The following is a 22,960-nucleotide window of genomic DNA, read 5'->3' as shown; positions in this document are numbered from 1 at the left end:
GCTTGCCAACTGTGTACCTCCTTGTTGTGTGTCCTTGTAGCAGCTGCATGTTGAATTTCCAGGGAAAGAAGCCTACGGCAATTCTCTTCCTTGTGGTGCGCTGCGCCCACAGATTATCTACCATAGCCACACTAAATGATGGCGATTTTTGATATGGTGGTAGTTGTCATTGAATTTGGTGTTTGAAATGTTGCTTTCAGTATCATGTTACTTTAAACATGTAGCACTCTGGTTTTGTGTGTGGGTTTTGTTTTGTTTTTTATTCAATGGGAAACTGTAAAGAGATGTCCATAATTTCCTTGAATGTTAATGGCCTCAATCACCCCATAATGATGAAGAAGGTTTTGTTGTGAACCTGCCTGCGACGAGTGCAGGCATACTCCCTACCTTCGCGGCTAGTCGGGCCGCTGACGCTGCTTCCCCAGACCGCGGCAGTCTTCTGCCCTGCGCGGCAGGGCTGAGCCACTGAGAGCCATTCTTGCTGCTGCCGGGGTCTTCAGACGGGAGGGAGCCGTCCCTGCCAGTGCCTGCTGCTCTTTCTCTTGCCATCTTCGCGGCATGGAGCTGCTTCTACAGTTTTCCTTGCTTCCTGGCCTTCCACGTGGCAGGGACGCCACCAATGTCCCTGCTCTCTTCTCCAGCTTCCCTAAGCGCGGGCCATCCAGGTATGGCCCTTGCAAGCTCCTCCCCGGGCGTAGTCCCCTTCAGCCCTACAAAAGGGTCCAGCGTTCATTCCAGCTTGGCCTTCGCAAGGAGTTAGATGCTCCTGGGATCTTCCTATCCTTCGCTCCAAGAGTCTCGCTGTTCCATCGCTTCTTCAAGGTCCTGTGTTTCCAGTTCTTCATTGGAGCTCCTTGTCTTATCCTGATGTCCTTGATCCAGTCCAGATGTCCATCTTCCGCTCTCGATGTCCACGGTCAGTCATGATGTCTGTCTTCCAGTTCCTGATGTCTGTGATCTAGTCCTGACGTCCGTCCTCCATTCCTGATGTCTGTGATACAGTCCTGATGTCCTGAACCCCTGGTTCCTCATCGCCACCTTTCTTGGCGTGCCATGTCGTGGTCCGTGACCAGCCCCACGGGCGGGCTGAGTAGGGTGCCTTGTGGCACATTGCCTTCCTCACTACCACAGCACAAGCCTCCAGGAGACGTCTGCTTGAATCCTTGTCCCTGATCTACGGAGTTCCTTGCGCCTGCTCCGCCCATGCTAAAGACTCTGCCAGAACCTGTGCCTTTCAACTTAGTCCGTGACCAGCCACTGGCGGCTGTGTAGGGCGTGCCCCGGTGCAGGCCTCTACAGTTTTTGCAACATGCCTTTCTCACTTTCTCTACTATCTCGTCTAGAATCTACGTCGGTCCCAGCGTGGTCCACGACCAGCCCCGCGAGTGGGTTGTGTAGGGCACTGCATCACAGTCTCAACCCAGCTCTTGAACCTCGATCCTGATGCCTTGTCTACAGAACCTCGCTCCTGAGTCTTCGTCCAAGTACCTACGTCTTCGCCTGAGTCTTCATCTGAACCTACATGTTCCGGTCTTCATTTGCCCCTGGCCTCCGTCCGGCCTGCCGCTTCTTGCCGTTACCCAGCGGCAGGTCCGAAAGGGCTTGGAACGGTCGGAGGACTGTTCATAAGACCACCATTGCGTTGTTGATCTTCCCGAAGCGTGCAGGTCCGGTGGAGGATCAGTTCCTTCAGTCATCCGTGTCTCCGCTCCAGCCTTGTTCCTGCTCCGGATTCCATCGCCTGTCTTCACTTCAGTCTCGCTCCTGTCCAGCCCATGTTCAGGCAGTCTTCGCCTGCCTCGGCACCTCTTCGGAGTTCCTCTGGGGTCGAGCCGTGGTCCAAGGACAAACAATCCCCTGGAAAGTGGAACCGCTCTCCTAGCGCTTCCCTAACAGGTTCTGTTGTATCTCAAGTCTCTGAATCCAGACATTGTTTTCTTGCAGGAGACCATGTCAGGTAAAGATTCATTTAAACTAAAGGGGAACTGAGTGGGTGACTTGGCTTTACACCTGCTGTTAAGAGAAAGAATGGAGCTCCAACTACATTTAAAAAGTCAATGGATATTCAGGTTGTGTCTCAATCTTCAGATGTGGAAGGCAGATGAATGGCACTATCTGTGTTGCTTCATAAACAAGAGGTTTTATTGATAAATATATATATGCAATGACTGGGAATAAACCAGATTTTTTTCAATGGCTTGGCCACTCTTCCATGATTCAAGGGGCCATTCCTATTATAATAGGAGGGGATTTTAATGTTTCATTTGATGCTATTTAAGATAGAAAATCAAGTGTAGAAATAGTGACTCCCAAGTCACATAAGATACTTCAAAGTATGATATCTAAATGTGAGTTATCTGACCCAAGGTATATTCTCCATCCTTCAGATAAGGATTTTACGTTTTATTCTTTTTCTTATTAACCTCATGCGCTATAAATTAGCTTTATATCATCTTCAGGGTTGATATCCAATGTTTCCACTGCCTGGGTCTATCTTATACTGGTTTCAGACATTTCATGGGAAAACTCCTCTGTTCCTCCCACTATTTATTATTTATTTTATTTAAGAAAACAATTGTATTCCACTGCTTCCTAATATCTATCCAGTGTGGATTACAATTGTACAATCACAAGATAATCACAATACAACATAAAACCATAGAACAAGATAACACAACAGAATTAAACTAAAACCTTTCTACCTCATCCAAATGCTCCTTCAAAGAACATTGTCTTAAGACCCTTTCTAAATAATTTTATATCCTGATGCTCATGAAGTCCCACTGGCAGATTATTCCACTCAGACACTGCTGCAGAAGAAAAGACCCCCTACATGGAGATTTAATTCTAGTTCGTTAGAGGATCAAGTATATTTAGACTCCATGAGATGTGCTATTTCTGAATATTTTCAATTTAATGAGACTGGGGGTGTTTCACCTCAGGTGGTATGGGATGCCTTTAAAGCTACCAGTCATGGTGAAATACTTAACTTTACTGTAATGAAAAATAAGGAGCGCAATGGAGAGATTTGTTATTTGGAGGCTGAAGTTACTCCGTTAAAATGGGTTTAATACTCAGATTTTCTTTAGAGTTACAGAAACTTAAGTATCAGTACAATAAACTTTTAAGTGCTGGTAAAAAAATACTTTTGAAGAAAGCATATTATTACCTTGATAATAATAAATGTGGCAGATATTGACAAATTATCTCAGGAAGAGAGTTGAGTGGAAAAGGGTTTCTGTTATTAATAATGGTAATTCTGTCCCTGTGGTCAGGGATGCAGATATATTGGAACAGTTTAGACAATATTATGCTGACTTATACTCTCTGAAGGGGGAGGGGCGTATTCACTCCTTGAAGACTTTTCTCTAAGGATGATAGTGCTTTGCTTCTTTGGCGTTTCCTCTTTCCTGTGAAGATGTCATGAAGTCTATTTGTGCTGTGCAGGGGAGGAAAGTTCATGGTTCAGATGAACCCTCTATCGAGTTTGATAAGGCATTTTGTTAGATTTTATTCCCTAAACTTGTTCTTTTTCCATATGAATCTTTTGAATGGGTCCTCTACTGCCAGTTGTATGGAGGCCAGAATTATTATGATACTTAAACCTGGGAGAGATCCTACCTCTGTCTCAAGATATATGCAGGGCCGGAAGAACCACTAAGCGAGCTAGGCCTGTGCCTAGGGCACCGAGACTTAGGGGGTGCCGCGGCAGGCAGAAGAATTTTGAAAGGGCAAAAAGTGCCCTTTCAAAATTCTGCTAGCCCCCGACTCGCCCTCCCTCCCCTCCCCCAGTGCCACCCTCCCGATGCCCCCCCTGGTGGTCCAGCGGAGGGCCCAGGAGCAATCTGCCGCTCTCAGGGCCTCGGCTGCCACTAAGCAAAATGGCGCTGGTGACCTTTAGCCCTACCATGTGACAGAGGTAAACCAATGGCACTGGTAGGGGGCTGGCTGCCTGCCACGGCACCCCCTAAGTCTCAGCACCTGGTCTCCGGCTGCGGCGATCTTCCTTTCTTCAGCCACATGATCAGCTAGACCAACTGCTCCAATCTTCTTTCTGTGTGTGTGTGTGCATGTGATGTGTATGTGTTGTGTATGTGACAAAGGAATGGTGCTTCTGTGTGTGTGTATGTGATATGTATGTGAGAAAGGAATCTGCCAGTTTAAAAAAATGAAATGTGATAATACATATACCTCAACTTTTGTGCTGGTAGCGCAACTTTTGAAAAGTTGGATGAAAATTGAAATTACTGAATTTTAAGCATCCCTCTTCTGGAAAATAAAATTTAACAAAGTGGGTAGAGACAAATACTAAAGCAAAAAAAAAAAAATAAAGTATTTAAAATGTTCATCTCAGCAAAATCACAAATTTAAGATACTAATGCCAGGTGGGGTTTGGATTTTTTTTTTTTGAAGCATAATTTAAGCATGAAGACTAGAATAGTTCCAATCTGAAACGGTTTTGCTTTTTTTTTTTTTTTTTTAAGCCTTTAGAAAATGTATATTTTTAAATGACTAAGACTGGAAACTTCCCATTTAAAAGGGAAGCTGATTAAGGATGTCTTTCTGTTCCATATCTCCCACATGAATAATCATACGACTGATAGTTTGAAGAAAGACACTTGCTTTATTGCCTGAAAGCATAAAACAAGAGAAGCTATACGGTGTGGGTGACTGTCCCTTGGGAGGACAGAACCTGAAGGAAGGGTGTCATTTCGCCTTCTGATAGGAATGTGGTTTTCTTATTTAACGGTTGGGAGCATCACTTTCACTTTTAGTAAAAGTGAAAATGCTGCAAGTCTGAAAGCAAGGTGCTTCTGTGAGAGTGTAATGTGTATGTGAGACAGGGAGGGTGCTTCTGTATATGGGTGGTGTATATATGAGTCAGGGAGGGTGCTTGTGTGTGTCAATGTGTGTATGCGAGAAAGATGGAGCATGTTTTTGGCTGGCTTGTGGCTGTGAGAGAGGGCATGTGTGCGATTGAGCCTGTTTGTAAGTGAGATAGAACATGTGTGTGATTGAGAGCTTGTGTGAAGGGAAATACAGAGAGCATGTGTGTGACTGAAAGCCTGTGTGCAAGTAAAAGAGAGCCAGAGCATTGTGTGATTGAGAGATTGGCCAGAGAGGTGATGTGTGTATGTGTGAGAGAGACTGATCAGGGAGATGACTGGTATGTGTGGCTTGTGTATGGGTGTGAGAGAGAGAGACTGGTTGGGGAGATGATTGGTGTATGAGAGACAGAAACTGGTCCTGAGGGTGTGACTGGTGTGCGTGTGGGAGAGAGAGAAGAGACTGGTTGTGATCCCTAAAGAAGAGGACTGTGAGGACAGCTTCAGCAATTACTGCTGCTTCTGGTGTGGCCTGCAAGGGAAAGGTGTACATGTGTATATGGTCTCGCAGAGATCTACTACAGTTATTTTATAACCTGCGTGTATCAGGTAAAAAATATGTGCATCTCCCCCTTGCATATGCGCATATATATGCTTAAGCTCAAATATTTGCAATGCATTGAAAGAGCGTATTTCAGTATATTGAAAGCATGTGTTTTTTCTACCTATTTTAGAAACAGATCTGTGTATATTTTATATGCCCCCCCAAAAAAAAAAAAATACGACTTGCTAGTGTGAAACTCTGATTTACTGACCATATAAGGCTGTGTTTCCCAACCCTTTCCTGGAGGCACACGAAGCCAGTCAGATTGTCAGGATTTCCACAATGAATATGCATGAGATAGATTTGCATACCCTAGATCTCCAATGTATGCAAATCAATCTCATGCATATTCATTATGGATATCCTGAAAAGCCAACTGGTTAGGTGTGCCTCCAGGAGAGGGTTGGGAAACACAGCCTTATTTGGTCAGTAAGAGTTTCACACTAGCAAGTGGGAAACAATGATATAAGGGCATATGTCTACAAATGATGACTGCTGATCTAAGTTGGTAAGATGGCCATGCAACAATGATAAACACAGAAAAGTAACCATAGGTTACTTTAAAGTCTACTCATTATATTGATGCTATTTTATTTCAGTCCAACTTGCCACTAAAATTGGCTTATCTTCTTGTTTATAACCCTCCTGACTCCTCCTTTCAGCCAATATCTGAAACAATGGAAATTAGTGCTGAAGTTTCAACGCAGTTTCAGAATTTATTAATATTAGGGGACTTTAATATTCATTTTGATTCTTTGATTTGTTGGCTGATAGAAATTTTGTTTTATTTTTCTGAAGAATTGGGCCTTTTTCAATGCGTAAATTTTACAACTCATGAAGCTGGTCATCTATTAGACCTCACTTTTACTTCAAAAAATGATACGCTGATTTCAATATCTCTTAATGCAGTTTCATTTCCATTGTCTGATCATATGCTGATCTTAGTTAATTTGAATATGAAGACTCCAAGAAGCCAGTCATTTAGTAATATAGTTCAATTTAGGGACTTAAAGAATCTTAACTTAGAATTATTAATTATTAGCAGCAGATTTAGACATGTAACTGGGAGCCATTATTTGGTTACCAGTATTCCCTGGGAATGCTAGCTAGATGATTTTAGTGGATGGGGGAGGACCCATTCAAATTCCAGTCCCTCCATTTGAGGGGCCTGGGAATTGCCATCTTTCTAGGAAGCTTTGTAATAGATCTCTACTGAGAATCTGGAGGCAGTTGTTTATGATTTTTGGAGAATTAAGAGGTAGTGACGAGGTTATCTTTTTGTACTTTTCAGGCCCAGTTAGAGGGAGCATGCTAACCCAGCCTGGGATCCCTGACCAGGGTCGGGAAGTTGTTCCTGCCAGTCTACTCCCTAGCTGGTTTGGAAACTTCTTTGGATTGTTTTGGGGATTTTAAGCTTTTTGGGATAGGAGCCTCACTGAATCCCTGGGCTTTTCTTGGATTTAGAGCATAGGAATCTCTGTATCTGGGATGCGATGGGATAGGGAAGACCTGCCCCAGAGGTGGTGACCCGTTGTGAGGAATAATTCTGGTATTATATTCGGATGAAGAAAAAAGGGACATCAAGTTTAACCATCCAGGAAGAGGATTTTTGGTAGTCTCATCCTACCCTCTATCCAGGGATCCTTCCCATAAGGAATTCAGAAGAGAGTCAGAGACTGAGATAAATCCAAAGAGAGAAAGAAGCCTCTCATCGTGAATAACAGGACTGTAAAGATTCTAGAGGACACCAATCCGGAGTCTTCAGTCCCTGGGGAGAGAAGAGAGATTACTTTCTGTGCAAGGACAGGATTTTTGGCCATCCGTGGAAGGGGTTTTCCTAACCAGCTAAAAGATTGCCCTGCCCACCAGGACCTCAATCTCACCCAAGAATGTAGTCGGCATTCTTGCTCTTTCAATATTCCTGCACAGATAGAGGTGAACGCTGTAACCAAGGAGATAAAGGACCGTGCTGCTGGAAATATATTTATTGTGCCAACTGCAACTATTTTATCAGCAAAGACTTTAATTTTGGACACTAACCCAGTGAGTCCAGCTTCTTTATTTGGGCATGCAACAATAATAGGCTTAGATTTTATAATTCTGCGCCCCCGCATACTTTTGTTCGCGCACCAGGCGCAAACAAGAGTACGCGGAATTTTAATAGATACGCGCGTAGCCACGCGTATCCATTAAAATCCGGGGTTGGCGCATGCAAGGCTGCCCAAAATTGGCAGCCTGCGCGTGCCGCGTCGCGCAGCCTGCCTCCGTTCCCTCCGAGGCCGTTCCGAAATCGGAGCGGCCTTGGAGGGAACTTTCCTTCCGCCTCCCCCCACCTTCCCCTCCCATCCCTTTCCCTACCTAACCCCCCCCCCCCCAGCCCTATCTAAACCCCCCCTACCTCTTGTTGTACAAGTTACGCCTGCCCGATGCAGGCGTAACTTGCGCGCGCCGGACCGGCCGCCGGCGCACGATTCCCAGGCCTCGGCCATGCCCCCGAAATGCCCCCTGGCCGGAACCACGCCCATGGCCCTGCCCCCAAATGACGCGCTGCCGTGACACGCCCCCCCCCCCGACATGCCCCCCCCCCCAGGAAAGCCCCGGGACTTAGGCGCATCCTGGGGCTTGCGTGCGTCGCCAAGCTTACTCTTACGCGCGTACCCCTTTGAAAATCTGGCCCATAGAGAAGAGAGAGATGTTCCTTCTCCCAGGGAATGCCAAAAGGATGTCAGTCACTCCTGCACTGGGACCCGAAAGGAACCCTTTCCCCCCAAGCCAAAGGACCCACACAGTATGGAAAGGGGAACAGAAAAGAGCTAGTCAGGGTTCCTGCTCTAAAGAACTTAGAAATACGTTTATGGCCCCCACCCATGCAGGACATGCACACCGGGGTGGGGTTACAGGCACTCTAGCAGAAAATTTTGAAATGCTCAGTTTAACTGAACAAATAGATGTCTGGAATAAATCCCTTCGAGAGGCTATTGATAAAAATGCTCCATTGATTACTAAGCATCATTTCTGTCATAATAAGCCTTGGTTTCACTCTGTTGAAAAGGCAAGTTCGTCGGTTTGAACATTATTGGAGGAAAAATAAAAGTGCATTAAACAGTTTATTTCTAATAAGCTTGCCTCAGCCAGATGTTGGCAAAAACAGCTATTGTCACTTCAATGTCTAATCAGCCTTCTTCTTTTCTTTGGGGTTTGCCCTCTTGCTCAGCAGGTAAGTTTGCTTTATAATTTATTTATTTTTGACAAAGTTAACTTGATTTACAACAATTTCCCTACTACTACTCAGCCTGAGTTGGTCTCTGTTTCAACTCACTCATCTAGTTCTGCTCTCAATTAGCATTTAACACACTTTCAGTCATTGGCGTGAATTTTTTATTAAAATCTATTTGTTTGACTGCAGGCAGCTTGAAATTTGAACACATTACTCCAAACCTCCAGTTTTTACATTGGCTCCCTTAATATAAAATATTGACAATTATCCACAATTCATTATATAATAAGAATGTAGAATTGCTGAATGCGTCATTACATATATATACACACCTGTTAGGACTTTAAGATTGGTCAATAAAGATCTCTTGCAGATCCCTTCCATTTTGGGTGCACACTTGAGCGAAGTCAGGGACAGATCTATTTTGGTGGCTGGACCTAAGCTTTGGAACACCATGCCAGTAGATCTGAGAATGGATCCAAATACTAAGCTTTTCAAAAAAGGCTTAAAAACGTGATTATTTGGTTTTGTATTTTTGGTCACAAATAAAAGATAGTAGTGACTCTTCAAAGCAGATCAAATGTTATTGGAAAATTGATCTAGCTTTTTTTTTTTCCTCCTTCTTTCATGATTTTGTGATCTTATTAGGCTTTTATGTATAAACAGATTTATTTTATGTATTTTGTAAATTTGATATTATTATAAACCACCAAGATTGTATTTCAGATTGATGGTATATAAGTAAATTAATAATAATAATAATAATACTTCTCAGTTGGATCCCATGCCTTCAAGATTACTATTGGATCCTGTTTTAGACTTAGCTCCTTAGCAATAGTTCTTTAACTTCAAGGAGTTTTCCTCATCAGCTAAAAAGGGCCATTGTCTGGCTATTAATTAAATAAAAGAATCATTGCCCCCTCCCCCCCTTACACATGCACACCTTGTAGATCTCTAATTGCAGACCAGTATCCAATTTGCCTATCCTGTCAAAAATAATTGAGAAGGTGGTGTTTAACCAGCTTGGTTTCTTTGACTGCAAGACCAATGTACTTCATCCATGTCAGTCAGACTTTTGTAAAGCACATTGTACAAAAATAGTTTTTTTCATTAACTAATGACAGCAGAATTAATTCAGGTATTTCAATGATTGCACTGACAGTATTTTTAGACGAAGTATTTGACACCGTAAATCACCGGCTGCTTATTAGCAGATTGAAGGAGATTGGTCTTGCAGACAAGGCTCAGGATTGGTTCTCATTTCTTGCTGATCATTCTTTTCGAGTAGATTGGAAAGATGAACTCTCTAATGTAGTGCAACTTCCATTTGGAGTCCCACAGGGCTCCATTTTATCACCTTTGTTATTCAACATCTTTGTTTCTCCATTGGCAACATTAATCCAGAGTGTGGGATTTAGTCCTTCATTCTATGTGGATGACTTACAATAACTGCTTTTCTTAATAAAAAAAAGAATTGATTGATTTTTCTTTAATAATTATTTGGACAGGGTTGCAGATTGGCTATCTAACCATAACCTCCATCTAAATCAGAGGCAGTTTGGTTTACTATTAGATCTACTGCCTAGCTGTGGCTCCCATGATGTTAGGTATACCGATCCCTATAAAACCTATGGTGATCTCATTAGGTTTTCAGTTAGATTCTGCCCGTTCTATGGAAAATTTCATTTCAGTGACCATACTAAAATCTTTCTTCTGTTTGAAGTATATTAGGAAGTTTCATCCTTTATTAGAGGCTAAAGATCTTAAATCTCTGGTACACACATTTGTGATTTCAAAGTTGGACAATTGTAACTCTCTGTTATTTGGGGTTTCTAATCTCCAGTTGTTGCAGAATACCGCAGCTCGGTTGATTTTTGGTCTCTCTAAGTTTGATCATATTTCACCTGTCTTAAGACAGTTGCATTGGTTACCATTTTCTTACAGGATTCAATTTAAAGTCTTGGTCTTGTCTTTCATATTATCTCAATGGGTCTTCCATCTTATCTCTCTAAGAACTTAAGAAATTGCCATACTGGATCAGACCAAGGGTCCATCAAGCCCATCATCCTGTTTCCATCAGTGGTCAATCCAGCCTACAAGTACCTGGCAATTACCTAAAAACTAAGTATATCCTATGCTACTGATTCTAGTAATAGCAGTGGCTATTTTCTAAGTCAACTTGATTAATAGCAGGTGATGGACTTCTCTAAGAACCTATCCAAACCTTTTTTAAACCCAGCTACACTAACTGCACTAACCACATCCCCTGGCAACAAATTCCAGAGTTTAAATGTGTGTTAAGTGAAAAAGAATTTCCTCTGATTAGTTTTAAATGTGCCCCATGCTAACTTCATGGAGTGCCCCCTAAACCCTCTATTATCCAAAAGAGTAAATCACTAATTCACATTTACCCATTTTAGACCTCTGTCATATCCCCCCTCAGCCGTCTCTTCTCCAAGCTGAACAGCCCTAACCTCTTTAGTCTTTCCTCATAGGGGAGCAGTTCCATCCTTTTTATCATTTTGGTTACCCTTCTCTGTAACTTCTCCATCGCAATTATATCTTTTTTGTGATGCGGCAACCAGAACTGCACACAGTATTCAAGGTGTGGTCTCACCATGGAGCAATACAGAGGCATTATGACATTTTCCGTTTTATTCACCATTCCCTTTCTAATAATTCCTAACATTCTGTTTGCCTTTTTGACTGCTGCAGCACACTGAACCGGCGATTTCAATGTGTTATCCATTCTGGGGAGCGGTGACTGGGCGGAGGCTTGGATCCAGAGACCCTTTACTTGGTTCCTAGTGGGGTCTGAGGGAGTCCTCCTTCCTTAGATCCTGTTGTTGCACATTAGTGCAGCCCACTTAATGGTAGAAAGTTAACTGCATCTTAGGAGGGGTAGTTAATGTTTTACTGTTAGGCCAGTATTACATCCAGCAATTATACCAAATGAGATCATTTTAATTGTTTTACCTCATTTGCATGCACATTACATTAATAAGAAAGTGTTAAGGGTACTAACACCCTTAGTACATGAGCAATCCCTAAAACATACACTGTACCCAGTTTGATATATGATTTATCAATATCCATTAGTAGATAAACCCCTAAATATTTTGATTTTGTGATACTATTTTAATGTTCTGCTGGATTCCACTAACGCATCCATTTCAATGTTTCTGTGAGACAAGATTTACCCTTCTTTATAAACAGTGTATCTCTGTAAATTTTTCTTAGAAAAAAATAGAAAGCAAATCTCACAGTCTTAGAACTTGTCTATATGGAAGTCCTAGTGATTGCCCTGATGTCTGATTACTGTAAAAACCTGGTTATTTCATCTATAAAACTATCTGTTAGCAGATATTTATTGTAAAGAAAAAATAAAATAAAATTCAAATCTTTTCATCTTTCAGATACACATAAAGGGCAGCCTTGTGGATGGCCCCGGAGAAAACCAGATGGAACAGGATAGAACCAACCATGTTGATGGCAATAAATTGAGTCCATTCCTAACACCACATCCTTCTCCTGTTTGCCAATCAAACACATTGTCAGTAGCGCAACAGAATGGAAGCCCAGTAACAGCAAATGCTCATCTTCAAGTCAATGGTGACAAATGGAAAAGCAGCCATGGAATCATTCATATGAAAGGAAATCATCAGAAAAACTACAATAACTCTAACCTTACACATGGAAAGAAAGAGCATTCTAAGTATGTTCAAAATGGTGGAATAAAACGCATTTTTAATGAATCATCCCTACTTGGGTTTCAGCAAGGCAAGAAGATCAGAACAGGTGAAGAGATCAATGGAGAAATAGATGCTGTAGGGAAAAAGAATAATCAACTAAACATCTTTAATTCATGCAATGAGAAGAAATTTGTGAGAATTACAGAACAGGAAAATGCATTTTTTGATTTCACAAAGTCTTCAGCATCTAACTACAATGGTTCAGAATCTCTCTTTTTTCGGACTCAGAATGAACTGGAGAAAAAAAACATTAACTACCAGAACAAGGATACTGTCCTACCACTTAAAAACAAGACAGTGCCAATACCTAATGGTGCTACTGTTTCTACATCTTCCATGGAGAATAATACACCGTCACCTAGTGAACTCCTGGAAAAGACACTGTCTTATTATTATCCGTATCAAGTTTCCATTGCAATGCAGAAAAACACATCTCCCATGCATGCCATTAACACTCATATTGTTGCTGCAAATGGGTTGTCTCCCGAGACGGCAGAGAAATCCCATACCTCAGGGCAGATCATTTCGCCACAGGTGTCTAATTCAGAGCCACCTCAAGTGCCAGTTGTGGTGAGCACCATAGTCCAGAGGAAGGGGAACATCAGCAAAGAGCCTCCAACATCAAGCAGCTATTCACTTCAACTACGTGAGCACCAGGTGCAGCCACAAAAGCCAGACTATGATTCGCAGATATTACTAGCAGAAAACAGTAGCAGGCAAGAGACTATAGAGCAGGTTCCCATTGGCAATCTTGCTGGAAGCCCTAGCAGTGATTTGCAACCTCAGATCAGTATTACTGAAGATCTTTCAGAAAAAGCAAACATGAACAGCACTTTCTTCAAATACCGCCTAGCATTCAACAAACTTTCTTGTGCATCCTTAGAAATGAATAGCACTCTGGATACTGATATCAGAGAAGGACAACATTCCTCTCAAAACCAAAGTAATCAGAATCTTTTAAGGGCAAGAGAGAATGAAGTAGAGAATGGAGATGGGCTGCATTCAAGAAGCCCGACCCTATCTCAGCAGAATTCTCCGCAGAGTGTCCCACAAGTGCAGCAAGTGTCTCAACAGATGGGCAATGGCAATTCTCTCTTGGCATCTCCAACATCATTAGCACAGACCTGCTCCAAAGGAATGAAACCATCATCAGATGATCACATTCAAGATCTGCCAATGCATGGAAGCACTACAGAGCTGCTTCAGCACTATCAGAATTTTCTGGAGTCAAAAGAACCTGTGCATCTCCCCGAGAAGGCAAAGGAGATGCCTTTCCCCCAGAAGGCAAAAGATCTCAGTCTGAAAACCCACCCTTCCCTGAACACAAGTAAGATGGATTTGGGTTTCTCTCCTTTTTATCATACGCTCTCGGCCCGAAAATCTAATGAGGCATTGCTGAGATCTCTTCTACAGTTCTCGTCTCATCAAAATGAACAGGAACTTTTAAAACATCCTTCTGAAAATCCCGATATATTCAAGAGTGTTCCAGCTGAGAAAGTAATAGAACAAGAACCAGGTCTGCAGTTCTATAAAACCGAAATGGCACAACAGCAGGATTCAACAGCTGACCTGCAGTTGGCATTCCAAAAACCATCTCCTCAAGGGTACCACACAAAGTCAGAATCTCCATTAGTGTCCTATGAGCAGCAACAGAATAACAATACACAGCATTTTCTTTCTCGTCCCAGACTAGAGCAACAAACAGAGCAGGCTTTCAGCTCTCTGCTAAAACAACAGTACTTAAATCCCAAAACTACAGAGGCTGGGCGATTCTCTCAGCCAGATGGTTTATACCAGTCACTGAACCAACAGCCACAGCAAACACAAGTATCCCAGAATGCACAACTGTCCTCAAACCAACAGCAGCAGGCCTTTGAAGTTAATAACATGGAACATTTGGCACAGACCTTTACCCATTCCCATATCAACAATGACCAACAAACAAATGGACAACCATTTAGCCTGATTAAACCAGAATGTATACAAACAGAAACCCAGTATACAAAAGCCAATCAGTTTCGACCACATACTCCACAGGTGGGACTAGAGCAAATACAAAGACTAAGTAGTAAAAATTCTCATTCTAATCACACCCAGGAAAGAAATGCAAAGAATATGGAGCATTCCTGTGCAAAACAAATGCTCTTTGCTTCTGAGGAAAAGGAAAAGGACACGAACCATAAACGTTTTTCTTTAAGCAAATCAAAGGACTTGCATGATGTGCAGTGCTATTCAAATAGTGTGAACCCAAAGCAAGATTCCCACCAATGTTATCCAAAGCAGGAAATTAGCTTGGCTACTGCCTTACAGCAGCCATTCCAACACATTCAGGGATATAGCCAACTGAACCAAGCTACTGCCAGCGAGCAGGCTGTGCAGAGCCAAGAAAGGTACTTAACACATAGCCAACCTGTATCTCCACTTGCACAAGATCGGAGGGGAAGTCACCTTCTGTCCCAGCTCCAAAACACAGGGGATATTATTCAGAAGCGCACAGCACTTAGATGGCATTTGTTGCATAAGCTAGAACAGCAAAAATCTGAGAGCTGTAACAGTTTGCACAAGCCTATAAAAGTTGAAAGCAGCTCACGGTCAAATATCTGCATGCCCCCACCAACTGAACAGATGGAAAACAAACCTGTCAGAAAAACAATCAAACAAGAGATCCAACATTTTGGTTGTGAGAATGTGCAACAAAAGAGCATCATTCAAACCATGGAGCAGCAACTGAAACAGATTCAGGTCAGATCACCATTTGATCGCCAGACTCTTAATATCAAATCACCGAGGCACGTGAAAGTTGAAACCTCTGGCTCTGTCACTGTTTTAACCACACATGCTAATGCGGCAGAACCTGACAGCCACCCATCAGCGTTAGAGCAGCTAGCAATCCCTTCCACTGAAAAAACGCCCACAAAAAGAACAGCAGGATCCATTCTCAATCATTTTTTAGAGTCACCATCAAAATTATTGGATACCCCCATAAAGAACCTATTGGATACACCTGTTAAGACCCAGTATGAGTTCCCACCATGCAGCTGTGTGGGTAAGTGACAGAAATCTATACAGTAAAAAATAGCATTAAAAATGGGCTACAAAGCCTTGAGCTTTGGTGTTTTATAAAGAATGTTAGTTACTAGTTTTACTGTTGAATGGGAAATTATTGCTATGAGCATATTTATAGCATGCAAATGCCAAACCTGATTATTTTATGTTAAACCCAGTTTTGTTTGAGTATTGCAGTATATTTTGGTCCATCTGGCCTGTCATTACAATTAAGAAGCAGCAGACGGCAAAACAGAACTGCTATTAGGAGTCCATCAAAGTTCTGAAATTCATCAAATTTTGCATAGCAATCTTATATTGTTGAAAGCAAAATGATAAGCTTCAGGTTTTTTTTTTTTATCACGTATTAAGTCACTTTTCCCACATTTTTGTTGAAGCAAAAATGATCTAAATTGAAGGCAAATGAAATGCTGGTTGAAGCTATTTTAATATAATTTATTTCTAATTGTTTTTTCTAGCAGTTGGCATTAAAGTGCATTCATTCCAAGGTGAATTTCATTGAGCTCAGAATGTATTCTCCCTTTAAAGGAGATTTGGGAATCAATCGGGCTCATTTCCTGGGCTCATATGTATATTCTCGGTGAATAAAATCTTTTGTATGGCATGAGCAAGAGGTCTGAATTCAATCTCCTGTATTGCTTTGATATAGTTTAATAAAAAAAGTTGAACTTGCACTTTTACAGCCATTTTGTAGCTGATTCATGCCAAGCATGTACTATGAAACATTCCTCTAGGCAAAGTAACTAGACTGCTGGGTAAAAAGCAGAAGCATGTAAATTAAAATTAAAAAAATGAAGTGTTAATGTAATTAACTTTCATTATTTTAACAGAGCAAATCATTGAAAAAGATGAAGGTCCTTATTATACCCATTTAGGAGCTGGACCTAATGTGGCAGCTATTAGAGGAATCATGGAGGAAAGGTAATTAACAGAAAATTGCACAGAGCAGTTTAACATTTATCCTTTCGGTATATCAGGGTTTCTCAGCCTTCCCAGATGAAGACATAAAAAATTGCAAATCAGTTTCTCACCGACAGCATGATGCACTATGTTGTGCATCCAAAGAATCATAATATTTGGCAGAGCTAATAGTCCTGATGAAAGCTGCAAACGTTCGGAGAGAAGCCAGCAATCTCGGACCAGATCGACCACTGCCAGCCCACCCCACCCCCCCCAGCAAGGGTTTTGGCAATCGCTGCAAAGGCTGGCTTTCTCAGATGACAAAAGTGTGCCAACAGATAAAGATGAAAATATGAAAAAATGCCCAACAAAAACAGTAAAATTTCAAATAAGCGTGCATTTCCATCTATCTTTTCATCAACTAGCAATCTGTACTGCATTTCATGGAATTGCATTGCTATATATTACAGTTGCACTCTGCTTCGCTTGTCCCAATGGTTTTGGAAAGGCAGTCTATGAATTAAATTCAATTACATATAAAGTAGTGTGATAGAAATATTAAGTACTAGCAGACATAGATATGGTAGATATATGTCTGTATATGTGTATGTGTGTGTGTGATGGATATATGCATCCTATAGTGTTCACACAAGAGCTCTATCATACCTGTAGGACAAGACAGGCTCAAATGTTTGAAGACAAATGAAATGCATGCTAATGAGTCCATTACTACCCTAAATTATGCTAATCACATAATGCAGCGAGCCATAACATTCACAAGCCGCATTATTTGAATTGAAATTAGCTAGAATTCAAGAGTTGTAGCTAATTTTCTGCGGGGGCATTGGGACATTAACTTTTGTCGCAATGCACCTGCAGCCATTCCTTAAAGGGGCCGCTCGGCCCTGAGAATGACCCCCACCCCCACCAAAGTCGTAAAACTTCCTGGGAGTTTGCAGAAAACCCCTGTCCTACCCGCTGCCCTTGCAGGTGGCCTATTGTTGTGAACATTTTTTTAAAATCCCTTTTTCAGTATGCTGGAAACCCTTCACCATTACAACTCAGCATCTGAAGACCAGAAGGCCAGGACCCCTTTCCCTACCCTAGCCAAGTCCCACTTTTGTTAAAAAAAAAAAATTGCTCTGGTAGACCAGTAGACTGCCTCAACCCTACCCCTCAGACTTCCTCCTTACTCATAAAATATGTCCTTGGTGGTCTAAGATATCCCCGAGCCCAACCCCTCCAAACCCACTGCATTGGTGGTGCAGTGAGGCCCCAGGCGGCAGCCATTTTCCAAAATGGAGCCACTCATCCTTTGCTCCTAACACATGATAGGGCAAAGGCCAGACAGTGCCATTTTGGAAAATGGCTGCCACCTGGGCCCAGAGTGTAGAGGGTCTCTGGGCCCCCACTGCACCACCTATGCAACATTTTAAGCAATGGGGGTCTGTGGGTGGTGAGTGTCAAGGGTCCCCTAGAACAATAGGGAGATTTTGATGGATAATGAGTGGGTTTGGAGTGCGGGTGTCCACTGGATGACAAGCGCAGAGTATGCATGGGGTTGCACTGTACTCATATGTCTAGCCGCATTAAAAGGAAGCATTTCCAGGGCCATATTTTGGTCGGGAGAGGAAGATAAATGTATAGACTGCATTACCAAATCTTTGCTTGTTATTCTTAATGACATCAGTGCCCAAACAAAAAAAAGCAGGTACAAGGGTCCCAAGGAGAGTAATTTGTGCCCATGGCAGGTTTCTAAGCAAAAGTGCACCCATGCTTTTTGCTTCGAAAATTGATGTTAAAAATACTCAGGGACTTTGTACCAATATGAACAGTTTGAAAATTGCTCCCTAGAAGCTTTGATTTCCTGATTAAAGAGACATTTTGTTAAAATGGCACCATTTTTTTCCTAACCACATTTGACCACTGCTTTGCTTTAAGGTTTGGTGAAAAGAATAGTGCTGTAAGGATTGAGAAAGTTGTCTACACCGGGAAAGAAGGCAAAAGTTCTCAGGGATGTCCTATTGCTAAGTGGGTAAGTATGGACTCCATATTACCGTCAGATTGATTCAATGCCACTTTTTGCTTTAATTGATTTATGGAAAGGAAAATTATGTACACGCCAAGCTCATTTACATTTGGTCAGTTTTAGCTTTAAATCAGCTATAGAATCATGATTGCTATAGATACAAAACCAAGTTGGATACCATGTAATTCACTCCCAGCTCCTATCTCGAATGCTTTACTCTGGTTCCTGGGAGAAACTGTCCTTCAGTTAGTTTCTATTAGGCCGATACAGTAAAAGTCGTGGGAGAGCGAGCGCTCGCATAGGCCACTCTTTTTTAATTATTTTTAACTTTTGGGACCTCTGACTTAATATCGCCATGATATTAAGTCGGAGGGTGTACAGAAAAGCAGTTTTTACTGCTTTTCTGTGCACTTTCCCAGCAGAAATTAACGCCTACCTTTGGGTAAGCGCTAATTTCTGAAAGTAAAATGTGCGGCTTGGCTGCACATTTTACTTACTGAATCACACGGGAATAACTAATAGGACCATCAACATACATTTGCATGTTGCGGGCACTATTAGTTTCGGGGGTAGGGGGGTGGGGGTTGGATGCGCGTTTTCGACGCGCTATTACCCCTTACTGAATAAGGGGTAAAGCTAGCGCGTCCAAATGCGGGTTAACAGTGCACATTTCTAATTATATTCCTCAAGACATATAAAATAATTGTAAAACTATATTAATAAACAGAATAAATGTTTCAAAACAACTGATGAATAGAATAACATAAAATAGTTAAAAACTCATAAAAATTATTACAAATTCTCCAAACATCAATAAAATATTTTAAAACAGCAGAAACATAATATAATACCCAATAATTAAAATGGCAGTCAATCAAGAAAAATAAACTTAAAAAGTCACTTTTACTTATCATCTCTAGCAACTCTCCTACTCCTTTCCCCTGCAGGCCAATAGCACACACAGAAACAGCAGTGGCTGCTGAAGCTCTGTCCTCATGGTCTTCTTCCTTAGAGTCCACAACCAGTCTCTCTCTTACACACAAACACACACACACATATCAGTTAGACCTCATGACCAGTTTCTGTCTCTCACGCAGCAGTCACCTCCCTGACCCATCTCTCTCTCACACATCACCTCTCTAACCAGTCTCTCTCTCTCACACACACACACACACACACACACACATTACCTCCCTGACCAATCTGTCTCTTACACACACACAACAGTCACCTTCCTGACCAATCTCTCTCTCACACACAATAGTTACCTTCCTGACCAAATTCTCTCTCACACACACACATACAACAGTCACCTTCCTGACCAATATCTCTCCTTCTCTCTCACACACACACACCTCTCTGACCAATTTCTCTTTCTCACACACCAGTCATTTCCTGACTAGTCTCTCTCTCACACACACACACCAGTGACCTCCATGACCACTCACTCTGTCACCTTGTTCTCTGTCATATCAGTCATCTACCTGACCAGTACTCTCTCTCTTACACACATGCACTCAATCACATACATGTTTTATCTCACACACATGCAATCAATCACATACATGCTCTCTTTTTCTCACTTACACACACTCTGACTCACTCTCTCTCACTCAGTAGCCCCCCCTCCCCGAGCACAAATAGCAGCTGCAGCAATCTCCTCCTCCAGCACTTGCGGCCCAAGAAAGAAAAGCCCCATCAGTTGTGGGGGCTAATGCAGCTCAGCAGACTCCTCTTGTAAATCGCCAGCTGATCATTTTGTGCCAAGCCCCCACTGCTCCTATTGTGATCGCCAGCTGCTGCTCCTGCCCAATGCTGCTGTTGCTAACTTTGAATGCAGAATGGCCCTTTCTTCTTCCTGCACACCCCACTGTATGTCATGTTCTCTTCCGGGCCAGAGGCAGGAAGAAGAAAAGGCCATGCTGCAGCTTCTACTAATGCTGCTGCCATTCCAGAATGTATGAATAGCCTGGGCGGCAATGGCAGCAGTGTAAGAATGCCTTTTGCTGGGGTGGAGGAGAGGGAGGAAGGAGTAACCGGGTCAATGGGCCCAGGAAGTGTGCAACACACTGGTGTGTCACAACTCACCGGTTGAGAATTGCTGGCCTAGAGCAAGGACCACACCTCCCGTGCCCCCCACCTGAGGGCTGTGAAAGCTGCCTCTTCAGCACCCTAGTTGCAGTCAACCCTGGGAGTGGAAGACCCCACTCAGGGACTTGGGGGACCTTCCACATGGCAGTGCATAGCACTTACTCCTCGAGGCTCCAGGCAGGCCCACTCTCACTTCTTTCCATCTCTCTTCTATGCCTCTCTCTCTCTTCCATCATCTGTTCGCTTCTTTCCACCTTTTCCATGGTCTCACCCTTTTTTTCGCTGCCTCTTACCCTTCCGCCATCTTTTTAACCTTTTGCTCCAATTTCTCCCATATTCCTCTTCATTTCACCGCCATGTCCACCCTCCAAATTTCTTTCACCTCTATCTGGCTATGGAAGTGAATTCTCCAGGCTGGCAGCATAGAGAGAGTGCCGTGTACTCGGTCTTTATGGTGGTTTCTCCACTTTTTTTTTTTTTGGCAAAGAAGCGTATGCAGCCAGGAGAAAGAATCACCATGGGTCCAGGCGTGAGCGCGCTTGCCTTGTCCTCACCATGTCAGCACACGGTCTCACTGCCTGCAGAAATGGTCCACAGAGGGGGGAGAAGGAGGTAGAGTCAAGTATCAGCTCCAGGACTTCTCATCGGTGACCAGTGGGATTGAATTTGCCAGCTGCCCCTGCTTCCGTTTCTCTTCATTATGACCAAAGTGGGGGTGAAACCAAATGCTGGTACTGTGCACCGATCTGACTGGCCCAACTTCCAACCATGCTTCTAATCTTTCCTCTAGGTCCATTTGAGTGCCTGCTTTATGGGATACTGTTCCTCCCATGCCTGATGTTCTGAACACACTCAGCCACAATCCGGTTCAGCTGGCTGTTCTGCCTGGAAGACACGAACAGGCACTGGTCCTACTCGGGAAATCGGTGGATTAGATTTTTGTTTGTTGATTACTTTTTTTTTTTTTTGGTATCTGCATACAGGTAATTCGTAGAGCTAATGAAGATGAAAAGCTACTCTGTCTGGTGCGGGAGCGAGCCGGCCACACCTGTGAAACCGCAGTAGTGGTGATCCTCATCCTGGCGTGGGAAGGGATTCCCAGGTCCCTCGCAGACCAGCTGTACTCTGAGCTCACGGATACGCTGCAGAAGTACGGAGTGCTCACAAATCGTCGCTGTGCACTTAATGAAGAGTAAGTGCTGCCGATTCCTTTCATCTGCTTTGCTCTTGGTTATCTAACTGCTGTTGCAAAAAAGTGATCTTTAACCTGTGATTTTTTTCCCTGTTTTCTAGCTGAGGGTAAAGGTAGGTGTCTCGGATTAACATTATTTTGTTCAATTTCCAGTTTGTTTTTATTTAGCTGAGAATGGGCTCCGTACTGGAGTGCTGTCATTCAGCTCACCTAATTTTTTTTTTTTCTGAATGCAGGGGATGATCTGCTGATTTCAGTGAAAGGGTTCCATTTAGGTAGTATTGGTGTTGGCAGTCCAATCGGGAGCCCCCTAGTAAGGGACCAAATCTTATTGCATTCCATTTTCCTTATATCGTCGTTTTACATTTTTATTGCTACAAACATGTGAAATGACAGGCATGCATTCAAATTAAAATGTGCACAACTTGCTCTATAGAGTATTGACAAAGGCTGCTCAGTTTGTTAGTTAATATGAACTTGCCTTAGATCAGCAAAGTTTGTAGGTTCACTCACAATTCCCAGCCCCAGCACTCACAAGCCCAGTAATCCCTGTAGTAGATTTTCTTCATCTACTGCTAATTTTGTGATAATTCTGGGTTTATAGTTGCCTCAATATAATCTGCTTCCTTCCCCTTAGCTCCCTATAAAACACACCTAAAGGAAAACTTGAAACTTTGTAAATATATGCTTTGCGATATCGATCGGATTGTAAAATTAAGATACAGACAGAAGTCCAGCAGTGATCTGGGGGACTATCCAGTCTTCTGCACCTTGTGCCACATGTATGATTATCTGCCAGTTGATGAGAGGTTGTATGCGTGCACCCGGTGCAAAGAGCTCCTGGCTCTCACAGAACAAATCTAGTTTCTGAAGGCTAGAGTGGCAGACCTGGAGGAGCTGAGGCAGACAGAGAGGGATATAGAGGAGACTTTCAGGGTCAGCAGCCCCTGTGCTTGCTTTCCAGCAAGATCACCTGGAAGGAAACCATCGCCTTGGTGTAGCAGGAAGTAATCCTGTAGCTAGGACCTGCCCGCCAGGTGATGCCGTATACTCTCTCCAGATGTGTCTCCAGGGTCATGTGCCCAGGATGGAAGGGTTAGGACTGCCATCGTAATTGGTTATTTAATCATTAGGAATATAGATAGCTGGGTGGCTTGTGGGCATGTGGGAATGATTGGTAACTTGCCTGACTGGTGTGAAGATAGTGGACCTCACATACCACCTAGATAAGATTTTAGAGAGTGCTGGGGAGGAGCCAGCTGTCATGGTACATATGGGTGCCG

The 22,960-nt window shown here is 42.8% G+C and overlaps 1 protein-coding gene across 4 annotated transcripts in view; it reads left to right on the top strand.

Moving 5' to 3' along the window:
- Window positions 1-22,960, top strand: part of TET2 (tet methylcytosine dioxygenase 2) — a 206,544-nt gene that overhangs the window by 127,070 nt on the left and 56,514 nt on the right. For all 4 annotated transcript variants that reach the window (XM_029596968.1, XM_029596953.1, XM_029596956.1 and 1 more), the window contains 4 exons: window positions 12,064-15,445; window positions 16,296-16,386; window positions 18,307-18,400; window positions 21,469-21,677. In XM_029596968.1, the coding sequence (XP_029452828.1) occupies window positions 12,109-15,445; window positions 16,296-16,386; window positions 18,307-18,400; window positions 21,469-21,677 (3,731 nt within the window). In that variant the 5' untranslated portion in view covers window positions 12,064-12,108. The remainder of the gene's footprint in view (window positions 1-12,063; window positions 15,446-16,295; window positions 16,387-18,306; window positions 18,401-21,468; window positions 21,678-22,960) is intronic.

The sequence above is a fragment of the Rhinatrema bivittatum genome, chromosome 1, assembly GCF_901001135.1.
Source record: "Rhinatrema bivittatum chromosome 1, aRhiBiv1.1, whole genome shotgun sequence".
NCBI lineage: Eukaryota > Metazoa > Chordata > Amphibia > Gymnophiona > Rhinatrematidae > Rhinatrema > Rhinatrema bivittatum.
The sequence above is the reverse complement of the archived record's forward strand: the minus strand, read 5'-3'. Positions and strand labels throughout refer to the sequence as shown.